Source organism: Boleophthalmus pectinirostris, unplaced genomic scaffold, assembly GCF_026225935.1.
Source record: "Boleophthalmus pectinirostris isolate CB_2022bp ecotype Guang Dong unplaced genomic scaffold, ASM2622593v1 HiC_scaffold_8, whole genome shotgun sequence".
Lineage (NCBI taxonomy): Eukaryota > Metazoa > Chordata > Actinopteri > Gobiiformes > Gobiidae > Boleophthalmus > Boleophthalmus pectinirostris.
In genome coordinates this window covers 37,716,884-37,741,410 of record NW_026571515.1, presented here as the reverse complement: position 1 = coordinate 37,741,410, position 24,527 = coordinate 37,716,884, and the positions used below count along the sequence as shown (strand labels likewise).

The following is a 24,527-nucleotide window of genomic DNA, read 5'->3' as shown; positions in this document are numbered from 1 at the left end:
GATGTAGGGAGAACGGACGGACTGAGTGAAAAAGAGAAGGGAGGGAACACAGAGAAGAGCGAGGGAGAGAGTAAGAGGTAATGAGAGCAGATGGAGAGAGGTATGTAGAGAGAGGTGTGAGAGAAAGAAGGAGGAAACAGGAGAGAAGAGAAAAGATAAGGAGGGATGTTGGAAGTGAGGAAGAGATGAAGATGGAGAAAGGAAAAGGAGAGAATGATGTAGAGAGAAAGGGAAAGAGAGTGAAAAAGGGGAGGGGGTGCACAAAGGAGAAAAAGGAAATAAGAGAGGGATGGATGGAGAGGGCAAAGAGAAAGAGGGAGTTTTAAGAGCTTCTGAAGTAAAGGATTCACATTTGGGTTTTCACTAAAGCAGAAGATTAGAATGATCAGTCATCTGAAGTGGAGGCTGCACACACAGAGTGGACTGTACTGATAATAGTTTGAAATAGCCAGCGGACATTGTGAACTAACAAAGTTCTCCGAAGTTTTATGTCAAACTTGACTTGTTTTGGGATATTTTAATGCACTCTGGTTCACTTGTTACTGTCATAAAAAATTTGATTGATTGGTTGAAACTTCATTGTTTAAAGGTCCTACAGTAAGCATAATGGACTCTTGTGAGCTGTAAGTCAGGTTACAATGTTGTTACCTCCTCAAAAACAGACCTGGAGTTATTAGTGATGGGCAAATGAGACGGAGCTCCGGAGCACGTCTTGTTCTTTCTGAAACAAACTGCTCTGAAGCACTGCCTCGGAGCTCGTCTTGCAGCAGCCGCTCACGTGACCAAAGTGTGGAAGTGTCGGTCCCTCCCCCTACTGCTTCGCTCTGCGTGTCAATCGCTTCAGTGTATCGAAGCGTTTCATTGGCTCAGTGAATGTTCTGCTCTGCGATTGGTTCAGAGTGCTTCAGAGTGTTCAGTGCACTTCCGTGGTTTGACAAGCGCTAAACTGCTACAGTATAAAAGATGCACCAATATTTCTTAAAAATGTTGGGTAGTGAGGAGTATTGTGTGACGTTAGTGGTGATTTTGGTGACTTTTGGCGACTTCTGGAATTTGTTTCATTTTCGATGGCATCTACAAGTGGAAAAAAGCGATCCATGGTTTGGAATCACTTTGATCTAATTCCACCTAACAAGGTAACACCTATTTTCTTATTTACAGCTGCTATTTATGTTGCTCTTTACATATTATTTTAAATCATCATTATTGTTGTTGTTGTTGTACGGTGTTGCTTTGTACACAAGTATTGTCTTACACTAACAATACTTCATCGATGCTGAGACACCTGCGTGCCAATGGTTAAATTTGTCCACTAGAGGTCAGTGTTTCTTCGAGGCCTCAGACACGTCGAACCATTTGAGACAATATTGCGACTGAGGTGTCAATGCTTCACAAGGCTCCATTCGCCCATCACTAGGAGTTATGTTTTGTTTCATTCACACATGTTTGATTAACTATTTATTATTAGTCTGTCCACATCTCCAAAGCTCAAAATGCTGCTCCGTTAAAGTGCAAGAATCAACAATTAACAAATAAAACTACTCAACAGTTCCCATTCAGTATGGTGACAGCTTTGAGGAGTCTATTGGTCCTAGCTGGTATTGACCTGAAGTGCCTGCCAGAAGGCAACAGGTTGAACAGGTGGAATTCAGGGTGTGTATTGCCTTTAATTATTTTCCTCACTCTGCTGAGACAGCGAGAGTTGTATAACGTGGTTAAGGAAGGCAGAGGGCAGCCAATAAAGTCCTGCGCAGTGTTGGTCACCCTCTGCAGACGCTTCCTGTCAGCCTCTGTGCAACTAGAGTGCCACACTGTCACTGCATAGGTCAGCAGGCTCTCAATGGTGGAACGATACAAGGTCACCAGCAGGCTTGTGTTTAGTTGCTCCTTCCTGAGCACCCTCGGGAAGTGTAGCTGCTGTTGGGCCTTTTTGACCAGTGCTGAGGTGTTGACTGACCAGGAGAGATTCGCAAAGATGTGAACTCCAAGGAATTTGAAGGTCTCCACTCGCTCCACACTTTGACTGTTGATAGGCATTAAGATATTTGTGTCCAAACCCGACACAATCAAAATCACACTATTTTCAGCCCTACTAATGACACACGCAGGATATTGTTTGTGTTCCTCTAACGGACACAGAGACACAAAATACAAATTTGGGATATAGCAAAAATAATGAGAAGACTTTATTACTCACCTCTCAAAGTGGTAAATTTAAATTGCAGCATCTCATCCACATTATCCATAGAAACTGTCCTGCGCAAATAATGACATCCAGTCCACAAAACAGCGCTGTGAATCCAGTTTGAGGCGTTATTTAAAAGTAAAAAGATTCATGTGTGTCTGTTTACATCCACACAGTGCACCGATCAAGGTGAAACTGCAGATTTGTTATAGTGACTCTACTTTATTGCCAATCTTTTATGCTTTACAAATCACATGTCTGACGTATTGCACCACATTTCACAAACAATAATAACACAGTTTTGACTTGTATCTAAACTAGAAATGCAGTTCTCTGATCGTTTGAACACTTAGGACTCTCAAAGCGAGTGATTTTACTGTAGACAGGAAACAGTTGATGTGATGATGTGTCCGAGTCTGACCTGAGCTCGAACATAACTTCTAAATATTTGTCTGAACCCTTTTAGTTCAGTAGAGATCAGCAATTCCAGGGCTGAAATTATCCAAATGATTCTAGTGAACATGTGTGGAGTTTAAAATGACAGTGTTATTACTGGGTTACTGTATTACATGACATCTCAAGGTGGAGTGTCTTCAGTTTGAGAGAAGAACTCAGCCTAAATATGCAGAGTTAAACATGTGTGAATGAAAACAAACATAACCCCAGATAAGTTTGTGATGAGGAAACACCACTGTAACATAGATCACAAAATAGTGTAATATGGGCCCTTTAAAGGGACAGTCCAGAATTTTGGACATAGGACCTCCTAGGACCTAATTTCGTACTTAGCCAAACCTTGCATTTGAAGGATTTATGTCTGAGTAGCAGCAGCAGTGAGTTGTACTTCCTGATAGAAAGCTCGGCAGCGGTGGACTGATATCACCTAGCACCTATCTTACCGGCAAAGTAAAATTATGTTGCTGTTGAGAAAATAGTCCCTCAGCATGCAACGATTCATGAAATGCAAGATTAGTTTTATTTCAAATATTATTCTATCAACACAGACACTGACATCAATAGTCTGGTGTAATAATAGATTTACTTCGGGTGTTTTGTGGAGTGGGTAAGACTGTTTTTAGTGGCAGGCTAACTATGGCCATTGACATGCACTAGCCTAGCACCAGCGACCTCTGCAAATACAAGGACTGGATGGAATATTTCAAAAAGTGTCTCCACACGTCTCCAACACTCTGGCTCACTAGAGAATGACATTCTTTCAGACTGTCCCTTTAAGTTTTGAATCTGGTCTAATACTTATAATGAGGCTAATTCATTAACCTTTGAACATTATTGTCCCTTCAGTGAAATTTCTTGTCTGGATTTGACCCATTGAGGTTAAACCAGGAGCAGGGCTGATTCTGGGACCCATCTCCAGACGTTGAGCTAGTCTTGGTCGGGACTTAACTGGAGGATTAGCCTATTGTGCACGTTTAGAGTTAGAGGTGCACTATGTAACTTTTCGGTTGGGCGTTCGTCATCTTCTTGTTTCTATGCATATATCATTGCTCTGCCTGGAATGTTCCACAGTATGACATTAAACAGATCTTATTCAATTACAGGTGGTTGTATTTCTCAGAAATACCTAGAAAAACAAGCATTCTGACTGAGGTTGGGGTTGTCTCGCCACAGATCTGATCTGTAAGTTTGGTTTGGAGATAGAAAAGGTTTGATCTGATATGCTGAAAGAAATCAGATAAAGCATAACATCTCCATGGAAAATGATGATAAGATAATAAGAGATGATTGTATTTGTTGTGTCTGTGAACGTTAATGTTGTTCTGTCTTGTACTTTAAAGGGACAGTTCAGAATTTTGGACATAGAGCCTCATGTCCTAGTGAGCCAGAGTGTTGGAGACGTGTGGAGACACTTTTTGAAATATTCCATCCAGTCCTTGTATTTGCAGAGGTCACTGGTGCTAGGCTAGTGCATGTCAATGGTCATAGTTATCCTGCCACTAAAAACAGTCTTACCCACTCCACAAAACACCTGAAAACACCTGAAAACAAATCTATTATTACTCCAGACTGTCCATGTAAATGTCTGTGTTGATAGAATAATGTTTGAAATAAAACTAATCTTGCATTGCATGAATCGGAATTTTGATTTGCCGGTAAGATAGGTGCTAGGTAATATAAGTCCGCCACTGTCAAGCTTTCTGTCGGGAAGTACAAGTCGCTGCTGCTGCTCAGACATAAATCCTTCAAATGCAATTTTGGTTTTACTTCTAAAATTATTCTATACAAGGACTGGATGGAATATTTAAAAGTGTCTCCACAACAACACTCTGGCTTACAAGGAAATGATGATGTCCAAAATTCCGAATTGTCCCTTTAATGTTTGTCCTGTGTGGTTGACGCGTGGGATAGAGAGAAACGTAAAGTGGATTTATTTTTATGTCCAGTACATGTGAAGAAATTGACAATAAAGCCAACTTTGAACTTTGAACTTTGAAAAGCAGGTGGTGACGCTCCACCAAAAAAGTTATACAATTGCACAATGCACCTTTAATGTTAGAAAATGGACAGTCCAAATAAAGCTTGCTCAAACACACAAACTCTGCTCAGAAAGGCCCCATCTGGTCCAGAGATCGACCTCCACTTTTCCATTAATGCTCAAGTAAAATAGACTTCATTGTGCAGAGATACGACCTGCATTCCAAGGTTTTCCATTCACCATGTTTTTTTTCTGATTTCATACAATGCACAGGAGGCTGGAATTATTTTTGGATACTGCAAATTTCTTCTTTGAATCTTAGGCCTTGTATTGATCCACAAGGGAAATTACTTCTTTACTGTAGCTCACACATCACAATATGATCACAAATAGGAACAAATAAAATCTTAAAAAAGGCAAAATGTCCATTTTTTTTTCTTTTTTGATAAAGCCCCCAGCTCTGTCTGTGTTCCTCTCTTAAGTTTAGTGTCACCTCAGTGCTTAATGTCAGTTTTATTGAAATGATTGCAGCACATTTGGCCTTTAAACAAAAGCATTTGACCTTTCACTGTGTCTCCCCTCAGGTACAGACCATGCAGACCATTTGAATACCACTGTGTTCAAGCTAAACACAATCATAAGTCAGGCTGTGCTTTGCCAAATATCAACAAAATACACAAGAAAATACAAAAAATCGGTTGTTGTGTCCTTGGGTAAGACGCTTCACCCACCTTGCCTAGTATCAAGGTGATATCCATTTACAATTCACCACCAGAACTAGGCACTTATCTTACATTTATTCAATTTCACATCTGACCTGTAACTTGGTTTGTTGGTTTCACTGGCTTGTTTCCATGGAGATAAAGCAGTTTGATGCTATAATGTGGAAATTTCCAAGCAAAGCGATAACATCTCCATGCAGACAAGCAGGTGGCAAACCCTCGACCAAAAAAGTTACACGGCGCATCTTTAAATCATGGCTTAATGGCTAACACATACCGTAAAATACCAAATAGTAGCCGGGTTTCAATTAACTGCCGGGTCTCCTTTAACCTTCCGGGTGCAACTATTATTTTTCCAAATAAACATGGAGTCTGTATAGAAAGTCGCCTATGCTGACCAAGCCCCCAGGTTCCAAAATGGGCGCCCATTTAAGTCAATGGGCTGAATTTAATAGTGCATGATTCCAGATTAGCCTTTAGCTCGGCTAGGTACTTCCAGTGGCTGTGGGCCAACCGAGCATGTGCAGTAGTGTCTTTTCTCTCGTGGGCACACGCGAATGCACACAAAGGCACGCACGGATTATAAAGCGTTTTTTAAGACAACTGAAGGATTTTGAGCAGAGAAAAAGTGTATGATCTAAAAATAGGTAAAAATCGCCACAAAATCTGACATTTTTGAAAGTTGAAGGTCCCTGTCAGCCGAACACGAGCAGTTTGTGATTACATTGCGCTCTATGAGAAAAATCTTCTCTTGGCCCATGGGACTTTTTCCTCTGTAGTACCAGTTAGTGTCACTACATCAACTCGAGGCAGCTACAAGCAAGCAATACTCTATATGTTATTTTAATAGATCCATGATGCTGACACCGACAGCAGTCGCTCTGGCTGCTGCCAAGGAGCTGCTCAAACTCCCATTTCCTGTTTTTTGTGCTTTATTTCACCAAGATATCATGACTAGTGCAGTGACACCACAGAGAGCCTGATGTTTACAGCCGATAGAGCAGTTTGACTTCAAGTCAGTCGTGCCTTCACCAGACTGGTTGTGTGACTGAATGGATAGGTTATATTCTCTGCTCTGTGTCAAATCATTCTCATCTTCACTGAAAAAGCGGAGGAACAGATGACGTTGCTGTGAAATCACGATTTCAAAGTGACGTAAAAAAGAAAGATGGTGCAACATAGCGGGTGGGAAATGGAAGCAGTTTTTAGACATTTTGGTAATATTACTTCAGTTTGGTAATTTGGAGGAAGCAGCGATGTGATTGTAGCTGTGTGGCATAAAAGGAAAGTTGTGGTAAAGGGGCGAGGAAAGGCAGGTAGGTAAAGATCGGCAAAGTACTGGCAAGGCCATCGTATAACGCAACACTCTTCCGAACTGTGCCGTAAAAACCGTAAATTATAATCATACTGGTTAAAAGAATTTGAGTACCATATTTTCCCATATTTTTTTTGTGAGGAAGAAATTAATCGCCCCAAATTGCCACCTGGTCTCAAATAAATGCCTGGTCTGTTAAGTGATTGAAACAAATAAACCCTCCGACTATTATTTGGTGTTTTACTGTGACATATTTAGATCACCATATTGCCTTTTATTGTTTTGACAATGCTATATTTGCAGAAAACAAAGTATTAACATGTTTTATAAGTTTCATCTTCATTTTGTAACACTTCTCTCTCCTCCGGCTCTTCATGCTGAGTCACTCCTCCTTCAGAGAGCTATAACCACACAATTAGCATGCATCCCACTAATGAAACTACCCCACATCGCATCATGCTTCTGAATCTCTTAGTTAATAAACAGTATATTTCTTTGCGACATATATTATAAGCACATCTCCAGACAGTATTTTAACATAAGTCTCCTGTGGGCATTTTATATGGGAGGGTGAAGAATTGGAGATGAGGAGATTATGTGGAGTTGTTTGCATTCCTCTGGGGTCAGGCTGGTCCTGGAGAATTCATCTTAAACCAGACAGACAGAGTCCTGCAGGTCAAAGCTGAGCCCTCTGGTACACTCTGTATCTGCGCTCAAGCACCACAAGACATAACCCACAACTAAGACATATTTAAAACACTTCAGATTAAATTACTGCATGGAGAATTTATCAGACGGCTGGCAGTTCAAAATCAGCTCTGATCATCACTGTATTAGTCTATTGTCAGTGTTAAAGGGACAATGTTACGCTATTTTCTGATCTGTTATAGTGTTTCGTCATCACAAACAGACCTGGACTTGTGTTTTGTTTCATTCACACATGTTCAACACACAAATCCAGCGTATCTTTATCCTAACAGCATAATAACCAAGGTCATTTTTTGGCCAAATTGTGATATCTGCCTAACTTTACAATGTGCTTGCTAAAAAATGTGTTTTTTCTTGTTTTCTGAAAATGTTCAAATATGACTTGGGTAACTATGCTATTAGGCTAACGATATTTAGGTTGCGTTCTTTTCTCAAATTGAAAACACTCTGTTCCTCCTTGTGATGTCATGTGGTAATACAGGAAGTGCTCCAGTGTGCTTTTGAAACATAGAACTATAATAAAATCTGAAGGTGAACCCAAGATGGCGTCGTATTGTTTTCAGTGGCCTGTGCTCATTGGCGAATGGGCCCAGAAAAGATTTTCACTTTCGCATTTACTTCCTCAGTACGGGCTACCACCTCCCATCCGTGTGCCGTCTATAACGTGCACGCCGTGGAGCGTTTGGACCAATCAGAATGAGAGCTGTTAACTTTTAGGTGCTTTGAGGACTTAAAATTTTTTAAAAGTTCATGTTGTGAAAACAGAAAAGAATCCTACAAAATCTGACCTTTGTGAAAGTTGTCGCCCTGTCAGAACACGGGCAGTTTGAATTTCCAAAAAAAAATGCATTGTGCTTCTATGGGAGAATTCGTTCAGGGCCCAAGCTCCCCGGAGCTGCAGTACTCGAAGCGACCACTAGTCGTCTCGAGCCAGGACAGAGGGGGAACGCTTTGTCCAGTTTTTATTATAGATCCATGTTTTGATTTCAACACATTTTCACTAGAATTATTTGGATGATTTCAGACCTGGAATTGTCAATCTCTACTGAAATAAAGGTAAAATATAGCTGTTAACATGAAATCTACCACTACATGACATCTAGGGATGTAACAATAACTGAAATATCATGATATCTTATTGTCAGAGTTCTCACAATAATATCGTGGACCATCACAATATATCGAATTACAAGTCTCTTTGCTCCATTTGCTTTGCTCCATTTCAGTGCAGACTACAAGAAGAAATAACAGTTCTAAGCACTTTTAAGTCTTAGTTCTTTGGATTAAGTCTTGTCAAGGCATTTTAAGAGGAAAAAGTAGTATATTAACATTTTTAGCCTCCACAAAATATTGCAATAAATATCATACCGTGAGATGTATATCATGAAAATATCGTAAGAGATGTGGATATTGCTTACATCCCTAATTGTGAGCCTCTCCACCATATTGTGAGCTTTCCCATGATATAAATATCGTATTGTGAGGTTCATACTGTGACAGTATCATATCGTGAGACTTGGATATCGTTACACCCCTAATGACATCACAAAGTGGCACAGAGCGTTTAGAGCTGTGGAGATGTCGACAGACTAATAAACCAGGATTACTCAAAAATAACTCCAGGTATGTTTCTGAGGAGATAACAGCATTATAACATGGCTTAAAGCTCACAAGAATCCATTTTGTGTAGCATAGAACCTTCAAAGCTGGAAGTGCCTGCTTTTGAAACCATGAAAGGACGTTCAAACGAATCTTTGAAGCTGATTGGTTGAAACGTCACAACAATGGAAATCAAACTTGTTAAATCCAGTTGAGAGAAAAGCACAGGCATCTATGCGCACAAAGCTCTTACCTTTGCAGAATAGTCCATATTTTCACTAAAGTAGTCTAAAGTATGTCTGCTTGTTTTGGTTCACTTGGGTGCGTCATTTTGGCTATGTTCAGACTGCAGGGCATAATGCTCAATTCAGATTTTTCTGTGAAATCTGATTTTTCTGTGAGGTCGTTCACATTTCCAGTTAAATGCGACTTGTGTGTGATCTCCATTGTGAACTTTAAACGCCCCAAAGCGAGTGTGCTCAGTGTTTACAGAAGAAGTACAGAAGCTTGTCTCCCAAAATACGGCCCATTTCTTTGTAAAATGGACAGGTTACACGTCCACGGCCGCTTCGTTTGTTTGAGTCTTTATCCTCTTTGTATTTGGCTCGCAGGCTCTTTATTTTTCGTTGACAATGCAGCCAGGACCGCCTGTAGCCGCACTCTGACATTTCTTTGCCAGTCATTTCAAAAATTGCCCAGTTCCGATAAGACCCCTCCAGTTTGGCCTGAATACAGCGATCCCCCGCAAATATTAATTAACTCGCTAACCTCGCTTTCCCTCCATTGACGAGACTCTAAGCCTGAGATGAATGCGACCTGGCCGTTCAGACTGAAGATGCATGTCCACAGACCAGATAAGTATCGGTTTTAGGAGCACATATCCAAGTGGCCTAGCCTGATTCATCAGCCAGTTTCACTTTGTAGAAATTGTCTGACCTTGCAGCGTTGGAATTCATTCACTAGATGGTAGGCAGGTACTTTTTTATTTAACCAATCGCTGCTTTTTGGTAGTACGTAATGCGCCGCTAACAGGGCTAACTAGTATATTAAGCTTTCCCAAATCCCCTAGGAAGAAGGACAATAACGTCTTTCCACTTGATAAAAATTAAAGAAACGTTGTCTTTGTTCCAACTTTAAATCCTCGATCTCAGGGAATGTTGCCAACACAGAATGTGTGGCTCTTCACTGATTGGCTGGTGCCAATACCTGGTACCTGGGACCTGGCTACAAGTGGTTGTGTCGCATTTGAAAACATCAGATCTGTATTGTTCAGACTGTCATTAAAAGATCATATGCAGGAGCATAGGGGTGAAAAAATTGGATTTGGGTCACTTCCGGCTGCAGTCTGAACGTAGCCTTTGACTCTGCCTGAACCACAATGCTGCGACGTGAGTGGTCCATTATTTGGCCACCTGCAGCCGGACACATTCTCAAACCAAAAATCATACAGTAATGCATCCAGCTGAAAAACAAGATCTGACTTTGCTCCATAGTGCTGCTTTTACAAAATTATCTCTATTTTCTCATTTACATAAGACTATAATAGATCATGCATGTATAGTGTGTGTGCGTGTGCGTGTATGTCTGTGTGTGTGTGAGACAGTGGTTAGAGAGGCTGTTGAATCAGAGTGGCAGCTGTGTTTCTGTCTGTTGTGTTCTATCTCAGAGCTTAACCACCTCTGAGTGTGTGCAGTGAATGAACAACGCTCTAAACTGTAAAGCTGCTCCGAGTGTTGGAGAAAGCAATATATAAGACGTATGGATTGTTATTGTAATTGAGCTCAATCATAAATCAGTAAAATTACTCATATTTGACTTATAGTGATGTCCCTGAGCGTTGGTACTGCAGTTTTTAATACATACTTTACTTTTCAATACAGAACTTTTCAATGCCCTTGGAAAAACCAATGTACACATTTGAAATAAAAGGAATAAAAAAAGGTTAATTTGACGTTTTAAGACCGGACTTTGAGAGCTCTTGGGCTGCGTGTGCGAATGCAGCTACAAATAGTTCATGTTCACTTTTTCTTCCATATAATACAGTCAGTCTGAGGCTCATTTGATTTCACTTCTGTGCATAAAACCTTGACAAAACACAAGAGAGCAACTTTATTTGGCTTGTGAATTCATTTATACCAACAGATTTGGAATGTTTACGGTGCTACATCAGTTTCACATTGGATACTATTCAAAGTATGTGAGTATTTGAAAAAAAGTGAATATTTATCAGCATTAGTGTTGACCAAAATGTCTCGTTTACAATCCTTTTTTTTCTTTTTTTAACTTTTTGAAACAATGAATGTGCTATTTAATGTTTTGTGTCTCTATATACTAACATTCCATCATAGATGTACAGGTAGCATAATGTTTCCGCTTTCTGTCCTTGTGGTTACCTCCAAGGACAAGATGGCCACACAAAGACTAGCCCGGAATTCAGCGAAATATAACGTCGGCAGAGCTGCTGCTGTGACTCCAGCCTCTGTGTATTCTCGCATTTAAACACTAAACTTTTTACATCGCTTGTGTATTCATTGTTGATTGGATGGATAATGTTTTAAAGCACAAAACAAATGTTGACAACAAGAGAGATGATGCTTTGCAGTGATAACAAGTCGTATCTGCGGCGCTCGCATTAATGAAGCTACTCACCATTTCACTTTGTTCGTCTGCACCACGCGCATTTTCCTTCAGAAGTTGTTCTTGTAAAGTTGCTGTCTGATGTCATAAAGTGTTTTATATTTATCCTTCACGGCTGTAAACTTTCCGTAGTCCATCATGAGTCATTCCCCGAGCTTCTGAGTGTGTTTATGTGTTTATGCGACTGTTTATGTGACTGCAGTGGTTTTAGAGAACATATTTTGAAAGTGTATCTGAAGTTTATTTTGACACCGCATGCCCATTTCCTGTCTTTCCCTTGCTAAAAATCTTGGAGACGCTCCGTTAATGCTGCGAAATTAGATACACACTGTTACTCTTTGGTGTAAATTGGGGGTAAGAATTGTAGTGTATTGAGTCGATTGCAGTGAAGAAGGATACAGAAATGATAGAGGTAGGGATGGGTATGATTAGTCGATTAATCGATAATTGATAATTAAGAATTTCATCGATTACTTTAATTTTAATCGACAAACCGAATGTAGGTAGCGTGACCAAACATGGTCCGTACATGTAGCTCTAAGCACCCAGAAGGAGCGAGCAAACACAAACAGTCGTCAGCCTGCAACGTACCGAAGAGCAAATGCGTATTTAATGATGACTTGTACAAGAAATTCCACGCTTTCCGTTCCGGACAAGTGTGAGTCCATGTGCACAGTGTATAAAGCAGCACATATGTTTCTCTGTCCAGTGGGAAACAGCTTTGCCAGGTGAGAGTAGCACAATGTCGATGACGAGGCCCCACCTCCCACCCCCCGTACGGTGTCCTGGTTTTGACAAATGCAAATATGGTCACACTAACCTGTATTCCACTGAGACGTGTCCTTTAATCCAACAGAAGTTGACCGCATCAGCGCACAAGAGCTGTATTTTTATCTTCGCTTAATTTATGCAAATTAGTGATGTGGTTTTAAGTTTCGTTTCTGTGAGAGTTGCGCAAAACTGAATTAAACACATTATAATGTCAAACGGATTGATGTGGCTCTAGAGTCGTTACGGTTTATATGTCGTAAAGTTGAATTTATTTATGCAGATTAGTAGTGCAGATAGTAATAATAACAATGATCGTTTTAATATAAAAACGTTAATGATTAATCGATCGTTAATTCGTCCGACAATCGATTAAGAAAATGTCATCGAATGCCCATCCCTAGTTACAGGAGAAACAAAACAATGACTACACAAAATCTGTATGAGCACAGAAGGCACTCAGATTCAGGTTCACAAGTCTGCTGTCCACCTTCATCTTAAAGCGTCATTTGAAAACAGGGAGGTACAGATTTTAAGCAGAGAGTGTTGGTTTTAAACAGAGGTTAAAGCTACGTTTATATGATGACGGTCTGAAGAGAAAACGCAAAAGTGGCATCGCGTCTTCACTTTTTATTCCGCGTTTAGACGAGCATTTTCAGGAGGAAATCTGTGTGCATACGTTGACGCAAAAGTGTGTGGAATTTGGTTGGGTATGCATGCCAGGTTTCTGTGTACTGTATGTATGTGACGTAAATGCGTACGCGACGTGAGCAGATCTGACCAGAGTTTTGCGTCTTGGGCAGCGTAGACAGAAACGCTACAGCGGAGCGTAGAGGTATGGATGACAGATGCAAAGATGAGCTTGAGTTGTTTTATTTATGAATAAAAAGAATTCAGTATGTATTATTTCTTTTATTTTACAGTTAAATTATTATTTATGTAATTAGGGAATTTTTGTAATCTTAAATGTGGCAGAAGCACTTTGTTCCTACATGAACTGCCTACCTCTTGCACTTTAGATATCAAGATATATATCATATATCGAAATATAGCAAAATATATTGAGATATATTTTTTGCTCCATATCACCCGGTCTTAGAGGAGCATATTCAACTTTTCCACTCTGGAGGGTGATTTCAGATTTTTGCGTTTTTAAGCCCCAAAAACACAGTCACCGCCAACGAAAGACACTTCCGATAAAATATTTTGTAATTTTTACCCACAAGCGTTCTCGTGTCAGGCCCTTAGTCTATCTACCCTCTGTTTGAAAACTCTAAATCTTGGTCAAGTGAAAACTGAGGTCAGGCACTTAGCAGTATGCCTGTCACAATAAGACATTTTGCTGTGAGATATATTGCTAAAGAAAACATAAATGAAAAATTGTAGTATTGAAAAAACTTTTTATCTAATTGTACAGTATTATTCAAAACATGAACTGTGATCAGTAATTAGCAGAAATTAAACATTTTGTACTTGTACTAACAGAAAGCACCCTAATAGTACAACGAAAAAGTACACATGATAAATACTGACACCTAAGAATTATTGTTCCATCTGTGAAATATTGAACTACAAGTAGATATAGTAATTATTGTGACAGGCCTACTTAGCAGAGATGAGAGAGAGACCTTCAGGATAATCACATGGAATGACCCGCTAAATCGTCTACAGACCTTCAGACCAGTGCCATCACATTTAAAAGAACTTCTAGATGAGAGCTGAAACTTTTTTGATTTCAGAAATAGTGCCCAGATAACTAAACCTTTGAAACCTCCTTTACTTTGGACCATTCCTGGACTACAGCAATAATTAGGGTGTCTATTTTTCAACCCTAACTTCAACTATATTGTTCCCTATATACATATATTGCATGTTTAAAAGCACTTGAATTCAGTTATAATCTTGATCTTGATTTGTTTTTATATCAGAAATAGTAACCCTAATTATATAGTATATAGTTATATAGTATAGTTATAGTTATTACTCCCATTTTGTTTTGTCAAATTTCTCATGGAGCTTTACTCCGGATGCTGCGTTTTACTGCATTGGAAAGCCATGGCAATTATGACTAAACCTTTGTTACTACAGTATTTTTTGTGACTATGAATGTTACAGCAAAAACTGTCTCTAAAATCATTTGGCCTGGAATTATGAAAAGTGCAAATTTGTTAGTTAACATATTTCAGCAATAATTCTGGTGTCTGTTTTTCAACCCTAACTTAACGGTACACTGTGCATTTTTTTTTCTGGTGGAGGGTTTGTTACCCTCTTGTCTCTATGGAGATGGTATTGCTTTTCCTGGAATGTTTCATGGTATGACATTAAACACTTCTATCTAGCATTTATTCAATACAGTTGTTCCTATTGCTCAAAAATACAATAATTCTCTTGTGAATAGGGTAGCATCTCCATAGATCTGACCTGTAATGTAGCCTATAGTTGTTTCCCTTGAGATACATACAGAATTAATCTGTACTGTAGAAGACTTGTATTGCAAAGCAATAACATCTCCATGAAGACAAGGAGGTGATGGACCCTCCACCAGAAAACTTACACAATGCACCTTTAAAGAGTCATTAAACACCTCCCGAAGCTTTACTCCATGCCTAAGCAAAATCTGAAAAATCCTCCAGAGTGGGTGGTGCTCTGCGGGTTGGGGGGAGTGAGTGTGGAGTGGGCTCTGGAGTGATGACTGACAGCCGACTGACAGCCACAAAAATCTAACAACGCTGTGACCAGTGTGCCCCAGACTTTGAAACAGAGCGGACGTTTGTGCTCTCATCACGCCATTTCCCTTTTCTCCAGACACGGCGGGACATCACAGTGCCCGGCGGTGCCAGGTAGGGTCGAGGCTGAGAGGGGCTCCTCATGTACCACCCGTAGATGCCAGTGTCTGTGCTCGTCACGTAATAACCTGCATCTGACTCACTGGCAGCCGTTAGTCCAACCTGGAAATTCAAATGTACTGGCCATAGTTCATCCTAAAGAGGCCGTTACAGACACGACTTTGACCCAAAAGTCAGATTTTTAACAAATATTCACCAAAATAAGGCCAGGGAAAGGTATACATTTCTATTTTAAACCCATTTACACAGTAGTAGCATTCTATTCAAAGGTTTACAATTCAACAGAAGAAGTTATAAAATTTGAATCATGACCCCATTTGAAGTTTTCACTTGTACATGTATTTTGTAAAACCTGTTTAAATCTGTAAACAAGTTAATTTGGTTTTCCTGACATGCATATTAAAGGTGCATGATGTAACTTTCTGGTTGGGGGTCAGTCACTTGTTTGTTTCTATGGACATGTCATTGCTCTGCCTTGAATGTTCCACAGTATGACATTAAACTGCTATTTTATTAAATGTATTCAATTACAGGTAGTTTGATAGGTCAAAAATACCTAGAAAAACAAGCATTCTGACTGTGAGCACTGCACTGTTGTCCCTCCACAGAGCTGACCTGCACTTGGTCTGGTTTGGTTTGGTCTCCATAAAGACAGAAAGGTTTAGCCTCTAGACACAGAGCTGGTTTGACATATTCAGCAATAACACAAGACAATAAAGACAGACACATTACAAAGACATTACAGTACACTCAGCGGGGCCTAGTGTTCACCAGTGTGATGGCCGAGAGGATCAGGCTTCTGCCAAAGCACAAACCCTCCTGCACCTGAGCGCCCTGTACCTCCATCCTGAGGGCAGAGGGGTGAGATGTTCCTGTAGTGGGTGACTGGGCTCTGTCCAAAAAAGCAAGTGGAACAATACAACATGATGGACTAGATCATTGTTTCCCAAACTTTTTTCTGGGGACCCATATTTTAAAAGTCACAAACCTTTCAGACCCAAGACAATAGACATTATTCGTAAATCACAAAATAGAGGTGGATTTGACCATTATATTTTATTGTTGATGGCGTGATCACGTGTCTCTCTGAAAAATTTGTTTTACTCAAGTATGAAACAGTGAAAAACAGTCATTGAAGCAGCAATAAAAAGATCCATAAGTCGCCTATTTGGACATTAAATGTAGAACATTTCTTTTTCTTTTCAACATTCAATTGAACCAGCAATATTGGAACAAAATAGTCAATAAAATAATAACAAAAAGATTAGAAATTATACAAAACATGTATTAACATTTCAACATTTCTAATCAGATAGGTGGGCCTGTCTGTGTTTTTGTAGCAAGAGAGTGCAGCTACAGATCAGGTGTATAGGCCGAACTGTATATTGCAGACCTACATGCACATCGTGACAAGGCAACCCTCAAAAAATCTCTTGCGACCCAGTCTTTGAGAAACAATGGACTGGATGATGGATTGGTACAGCAGTAATAACAGATGTGGTGAAACATATTTACATACTTTATACATACTTTATTACGGACTCATGGTTCATTTTTAAAACAGATAAGGACAGTGACATTACAAAACAATAAACATTTATGTTTTTAAAAAACAGCCATACCAATGTCTCCACATATTGGACTAATGTTTTATTGCACTGAATCTCATATTTGTGAGTGACATTATTATTTCATTGTCTGATTTGTTCAATGTGCAGATAAAACTGTACATTAAAATTCTAAGTGCAGCAAAGTGTTCACTCGTGCAGTAACAAACATTTCAGTCACGCTCATCCATTGTGGCCTCTTCAAAAGCACCTGTAAAGTGTTATTGTAGGCACCTGCAGTCTGTGCAAACTGGCTTTTTTATAATTAGTCCAGAGGTGAGCTGTGTACAATGGTGTACAATGTGATTTAAACAATAATAACTTTACCTTTCTACAAGAACCAAACTTACAGATAAGAGTACCGTATTTTCCGCATTATATTGTATTGTAGGGGGGTAATTGTTCAAACAGTTGGGCGATTACGGCGTCCAGGTGAAAGCTCGGACCACAGTTGATACTGATCCTTAGCCCAGGCGTCCATGATCCATTGGCAGATCGTGGTGTAAGTCACTTGGCGCTGTCTCTCTGTCTTTGGTGAATGGGTGTTCTCCTTCTCTCATCCACTGCTCCCACGCAGCTCACACTTTCACTTTATAACAGCCTTGAGTTTAAAGTGGGCGTTGTAAGTGTGTCTCTTGACAGGTGCATTTTGATATTAAAAGGAATCACAGTATGTGTTACTCCGCGATGCTCCTGACTACGGGAGCCGTAATGCTGCAAGTGGTGTGGCTTTGTAGTTTACTAAAGTCATACTAAGACAATAAATTCATATATAAGATGCTCTGGATTATAAAGCGCACAGTCGTTTTTTGATGAAATTAAAGGCTTTTAAGTGTGCCCTATAGTGCAGAAAATATGGTATTTGCCTCAGCATAGAGCATCCTACACTTTTTATAAACAACAACACAACATTTGACAGGCAAAAGTCAGGAAATCTCATGTGCTTATCTTCTTTGGTCTTACAGATCATGACCATACTCTTGGTTGCATTATACTTTACATCACGCTCCACACCATAAACTGAACACATGTTGAGTAGCTGCTGGAGCCCAGAGTCCTTTGAGTTTTCTGATTATTGACAGTCGTTGATGGCTTCTTTGGTAAATGTCCATCATATGCTGATGAAATGTAAGCGCATTGTCTATTGTGACCCTGAGACGTTTTAAAAAGTCCACTGTCTCTGTTGTCTGGTTGTTAATGATGATGGGTGTCTGTGGTGATGGGGGAGTTGAAAATGAGTTCCTTTGTTTTACTGACATTGAAGTGGAGGTGGTGTCATTGCGCCACTTGGTGAATTTTACGATTGTGTTGTGATCATCCATAACTGAATGATTGTCTTTGAGCAAGGATAGCACTGTCATCTGAGTATTTAAGTTGTTATGCTTGCAGAGGGACTAAAGTTTAATAGCGTACTGTGGAACATTCCAGACAAAGCAATAACATCTCCACACAGTGCACCTTTAACATACTGGGTAGCTTGTTTGTGACTGGGATGGCATCTGTTTTAAAATCCTGATAAACCATGTGCGACTGGCTGGACGAGAGTGTCTAAATAAGATAAAGTCAAGAGAAAATACATAACTGAACACGACTCCTGCTCTGAAATCCAAATGTACAGCGCTCACACCTCCCGCATTGTTCCTAATTCCTCAGTGAAGATTGATTTCTTTTGCTGTGGATAAAGTCGTTTTCCCACTCACTCATTAGCTGCAAAACTCCACTCCAATTACGCGCGTGTCTCATGTCTGTATGAATACGTCTTACATAATCTGGAGTGTTTGTTGTGTCTTAAGTGTCCTTCGCGGCTACGCTACAACGCTCACGCTTCAAACGGGCTAACCTTCAGAGCTCGCAGCAGTGAGGCTCATTATCCTTTAGCGACAAAGGCTTTATCTTTATCTTCACTCGTTTGTACTTTATGTCGTCAACATTCTCAGTTACACGCTGCTTTTCCGATATGCCGCTATTCTGTGTTGGAAAAGTGGCGCGTCTAAATAGGCATGTCGTAATGAAGGGATGTTGGAATAGGTGGCCAACCCCAATATTCTCTCAGGGTGTAAGGCTAATTAGAGGCACTGCTCTGTTTGAAGATCTGTTACTCAAATTAGACTTTAATCTGAGTTTTGTTTTAACTCAATCTGGCAATAAAAAATGACTTCAATGAAACTACAACAGGTCACATCTGATTTTGTGCTATTAAACAAGTCCCTCTCACATAACATCACAGTCACAGGAGAGTTAGCTTTTTAATTTGTCACTCTCTCGCTTTTTGTTGAAAATCAAACTTCTAAGTAGGATTATAAATGCTTATATTGCCCACAAGCTCCTGACAACTCTATTTTGTGTTTTTTCTTCAAACTTTTTTGGCTGTGTTTGCCAATGTGTGCACTGTGTCACCATGATAACTGCTGAACATTCCTCCATATGTCTACATGTATCTACATCCCCCAGCGTGATGTCACTGCAAAGTATCAGTATTAGAGTGTGTATTATTTTGGTCTAGAGAGTTTGTAGGAAGAAAGATTTTTAAATTGTTTTCATGATCATGCGAGTCAGAATTTAAGAGTTGTAGTGTAATGCACAGAAAATTAATTAAAGTAATTCACATAGTGAAAATGTGAACCTGGGGACGGGCAAATGTTGAAATTTTATACAAATGGAGATGTCTTTGTTTTAAACTGTCAGTGATCAGTTTAAATGTCTTTAATGGAGAGGTCAGTAAAATCATGTGGAGAGTTCACCTTTGGAGGAAGAAATGGGACCATTTTCTGTTTAATGTTCTATAACCATTTCCATAACCATTGGTTCATGATGATTTATAATATTTATACTGAAAGCTGTTTCTTTTTTAATAATAAAGATAAATACATATAAATCAAAGTGACAATCATAGCTGTAACTTTTTAAACACTCCAATCAGAGTTTGATGTCAGACAGCAGATCAAGTAAAGGTCCTTTAAATTATAGAATAAAGTGGCTAATAATTATCACAGAGACAGACGGCCTGTAAAGGTATGCTTCAAAATTATAACGTTTATTTGGATGTTAAAATCAAAGACTGGGCATCCTTTTTAATAATTAACCACAGTGACCCTGTTTAACAAAGTTCAACATTATAATCACACATTTATGTAACAGTCACTTTCTAATCTGCTGCATTAATTCAGCTCATTGCAATGGTCCAATCTGCAGACAGACTTAATTATATCATATTATAAATATGAGTGACCCAGACACTGGGTCAAATAAAACATAATTTTGTTTTTGAAAAACTCATTTTATGGTGGTAGACCTGCTGTCAGGTGATAATGGCTCACGGATCCTGAACGTAAATGACTTAATTTGAAGAAAACATTGTCTGGATTATTCCCTTTCATACTCTATAATCTCCTCATCTTGTCGGTATGAAATGAATCAAAGTGCTGTTCCTCTGCTTCTTCACGTTCAACAGAATTATTCATTCAACACCTAACCATTCAAAGCAGTGTCAGAGTTCACAATAACATCCTCAAATTTGATAACATTATAATTTCAGATGGAGGGCACTGGCCTCTGTGACTCTACAGAAGATTTACTGTTTTTGAAAGAAATCTCAAAATTTCATTCACAAATATTGTTCTTTATTTGTTTGTGATTTGGTCCACAGACAAGTATCAGGAAGTGTGCAGTTAACACACTAGTTGTTAGCTTTACCATGATGGCAACAACTCACTGGCCTGTGAGAGTTGTGAAAAGATCTGACAAACTCATCACTGTGAATAATAACAATGCTGTGAATTCATAAGGAATATCTTTGGACCACTGCAAACTGTTTGAAATGATCTAGTTCTGTTTTGTTCACATTTTTCAATCTTGTACAGCACCTTCAGTGTGTCTACACCTGTGCTGGACTCCCAAACCCATGTCAGCGCCAGGATTCTCACTCTGTTTATCACTGAAACAATGAGCACAGACAGCTCTCTCACACACACACACACACGCACACACACACACACACACACACACTGGTGCTTTGGCTGGGCCTGGATTCTGACATGTAACTTAGCCTGGTGGTGTCGCCTGCTCCTTTGGAAGACAATTGATCAGTCTAATGCCGTAGTGTGCAACTTTCAAAACATTTAACTTCCATGGAGAAGCAGAAAAATCAACCTTTTTGTCATAAGCTTATCCAGTATAATTCACTTTGAACTTTGATGTAGCGCCATAATATTTTAGCCCCTTAATTGTTGTCTCTTGTTTATATCACAGTGTTGTATGTCGTCTGTAATGATTGTCTATTTTTTGTGTATGTTGTTGTTTTTAGTGTCTCCTGTGGAGCTTTTTGCACAGGTTTTTACAATGTGGTTTTTAACTACAAATGTCAAATAAACAGTGGTGGAAGAAGTACCCAATTTTGTTATTTAAGTAAAAATACAGATACTGGAACAAAAAATACTCAAGTAAAAGTATTCAACAGTAATCAACTTAAAAATGTTTCATGTGATAAATTGTAAGTATTAATGTACCTGTTTAAAAATGTACTTGAAGAGTAAAAAGTAAAAATATTTTGCACATATTTTGAGGTCTTTAAAGCTTCAAATGTAGTGATTTTGTTACAGATTGGTGCTGAATTTTGTTCAGGAAAAACAACTGAATCATTTTTCTAGCTATTTCTATTTGTTTATTTGTGTTTGCTCAAAGAGTGAAGCTTTTTCAGCTCAATAAAAACGCTCTTACTTTTCAGTCTCGTTCAAAAATGTAGTGGAGTAGAAAGTACAGACTCCTGCTCTCAAATGTGAAAAAAGTAAAAGTAAAAAGTATAGTACAGATATCTAAAATGTATACTTAAGTACAGTACTTTACTGCTTTTACTTTGTTATGTTCCACTATGTAAACTTTAATGCAGTGTTTCTCAAACTTTTTTTTCTGGGGACCCATATTTTAAAAGTCACAAATCTTTGTGACCCAAATCAATAGACTTTATTCAATCTATTAAATTTGTGACCATCACTGAATATTAATGAGGATATTTTATTGTTGACTGAGTGATCGTTTTTCTCTGAACATTTAGTATTACCATATTTTTCTGACTATAAGGCACATTGGATTATAAGGCACATTAAGCGAAACAAACAGACGACACTTGAGACTTGAGATTTTTTTATTTCCTACAAGGAGGACTCAAATACACATTGAGTAATAATGTGTTTAATGCAGCTTTGCCACATTTGTTTACGTTTTACAGAAACAAAACTTACAACCACATGGCTCATTTGCATAAAGTATAAGCGATTTTAAAAAAACAAACCAAGCAAAAAAAAAAACAAAACAGCTCTTTCCTTGTGTGCTGATGTGGTCAGCTTCTGTCAGACTAAAGGACACGACTCAGTGGAATACGAGTGAAAATCGGTTCGAGGTCAGTAAGCACAACCAGAATTAATACAGAAGGGCGCCAGATTATAAGTCGCACTGTCGATTTTTCAGAAAATTCAGGGATTTTAAGTGCGCTTTTTAGTCTGAAAAATACGGTTTTAAACAAAGATAAACAGTATTCAGTGTTTCCCACCGAAAATGTGTTAGGCAAAGCGATGCTGCCAAAAAACTTAGGAGCGAGGGTGTGTGTATATGTACATGTATATTGCAGACCTACATGCAGATCGTGACAAGGTGACCCCAAAAAAAATCTCTTGTGACCCATCTGAGGTTCGCGACCCAGTCTTTGGGAAACAATGCCTTAAAGTGTCCATGGGATGCTATTTTCTGATCTATGTTCTGATGTTGTTTCCTCATCACAAACAGGCCTGGAGTTATGTTTGGTTTCATTCACACATGTTTAACTCTGCATATTTAGGCTGACTTCTTCTCTCAAACAAAAAACACTCTGTTCCACCTTGTGACATCATCTATAATACAGGAGGTGCTCCACTCGCTTTCACTAGAATCATTTGGATGATTTTAGCCCTGGAATTGCTAATCTCTTCTGAACTAAAGGTAAAACGTAAGTTAACTTAAAAACTACCACTTCACGACATCACAAGATGGAACAGAGCATTTTAAGTTTGGAGATGTTGATTAATTAACAGTTACTCAAACATGTGTGAATGAAACAAAACACAACTCCAGCTATATTTTTGAGGAGGTAACAACATTATAACACGACTTTAAGCTCACAAAAGTCAATTTTGCATAATGTAGGACACCCAGACTTTTAACACTTCTAGTTCTGTTCCTAATTAGCAGGCACCTCATCCTCTGCTCTGTTCTTTTTGAAGGTGAAATTCGGTGAGGCTCCGGACCTGGACTCTCAGGAGCTTTTCGGGGTGATCTGTCAGTTTATCCACGACTTCAAGAGGGCTCACGCTGAAACTGTATGAGCCAAAGTTCAACTGTGGATTCAACCTGACGCACCCCAAAGACTGCGCTGGTATACGGACGCCTCATGTTTACAACAACAAGTCCGGCTAAGGGGCTCCAAGGTGAAAGTGGATCAACTACACAAATGCAATATTAATGTGCTTCAACTAGAGGATGAAAAATAATAACAGAAAATCTTCGTGTGTAACTATTGGCTTTGGAATCAGGGAGATACAGGTGACGCTATTTTATGACCTATGTTCTAATGTTGTTTCCTCATCACAAACAGATCTGGAGTTGTGTTTTGTTTGCTTCACACATGTTTAACACACAAACCCTGCATATTGAGGCTGAGTTCTTCTCTCAAATGTAAAACACTCTGTTCCACTTTGTAATGTCATGTGATAATACAGCAGTCCTTCTCAAATAGTTGGACACGTGCTGCAATGCCAGGGGGGAAGTCTGTGACCTTGAGGGACATGCTTTTTTTCCCCCCCGTACTAGAATAAAGTGTAATTGCACGTCCACTGCAGTAGTTGGCAGTGTCGCTCTCATTGTCAGAGTGTGTGCAGGGAGCATTAGCGCTATAGTGTCGGGTTTTTTGCACCGAGCAAATCCACACGGAGCACAGAGCAGGAAATATGAAGTGCAGTGAATAAACTGTATGTAAAGTGTATGTCGCGCTCGGCGTCACTGTGATGGCAGGAAACGAAGAAAGACCGCTGAGTTTACTGTGTCTAAAAATGCTGGCAGCGGACAGCATGAAGACAAATAAATTACGGCGTCGCTTAAAGACATTACTACGGAAGCCGAGAGGGGTCACAACAAATGCCGCAACAAATACAAATGCGACAACACAAAAAAAAGCCACAACAGAAATGACAGCGGGATTCTTATTTTAATGCAAACGCCGCAACAAATACAAACGCCACAACACAAATGCAAATGTCACAACACAAACGCCGCAACACATTAAAAAGCCACAACACATTAAAAAGCCACAACGGAAGTGACCTCGGGACTCTATTTTACGATGGACCGATAAAGCGGCAAGTGAAGAAGAAGAACTACAACGTGAAACGAATCATGATAAAACAATCAATTACTTTTACTTACGTTTCCAACTTCTCCGTTCCTTTACTTTTCACCTTGCAGTTCTTCTTCTTCACTTGCCGCTTGATCGGTCCGTCGGAAAATAGAGTCCCGCGGTCATTTCCGTTGTGGCTTTTTTTGGTGTGTTGTGGCTTTTTGTTGTGTTGTCTCATTTGTATTTGCTGCGGCCTTTGCATTTGTTGTGATATCTCGGTTTCTGTACATTACACCCCAATCACTCTGACCATTGCGAGCGGACCACATCATGACGCAGGTGAGCG

At 39.4% G+C, this 24,527-nt stretch overlaps 1 protein-coding gene across 1 annotated transcript in view; it reads left to right on the top strand.

Annotated features, from left to right (window-relative positions):
• LOC110154621 (uncharacterized) overlaps positions 1-24,162 on the top strand; it is a 125,761-nt gene extending 101,599 nt beyond the window's left edge. The window contains exon 19 of the mRNA XM_020918629.2: positions 23,073-24,162. Coding sequence (XP_020774288.2) covers positions 23,073-23,174 — 102 coding nt within the window. The 3' untranslated portion in view covers positions 23,175-24,162. The remainder of the gene's footprint in view (positions 1-23,072) is intronic.
• The last annotated feature ends 365 nt before the right edge of the window (positions 24,163-24,527 follow it).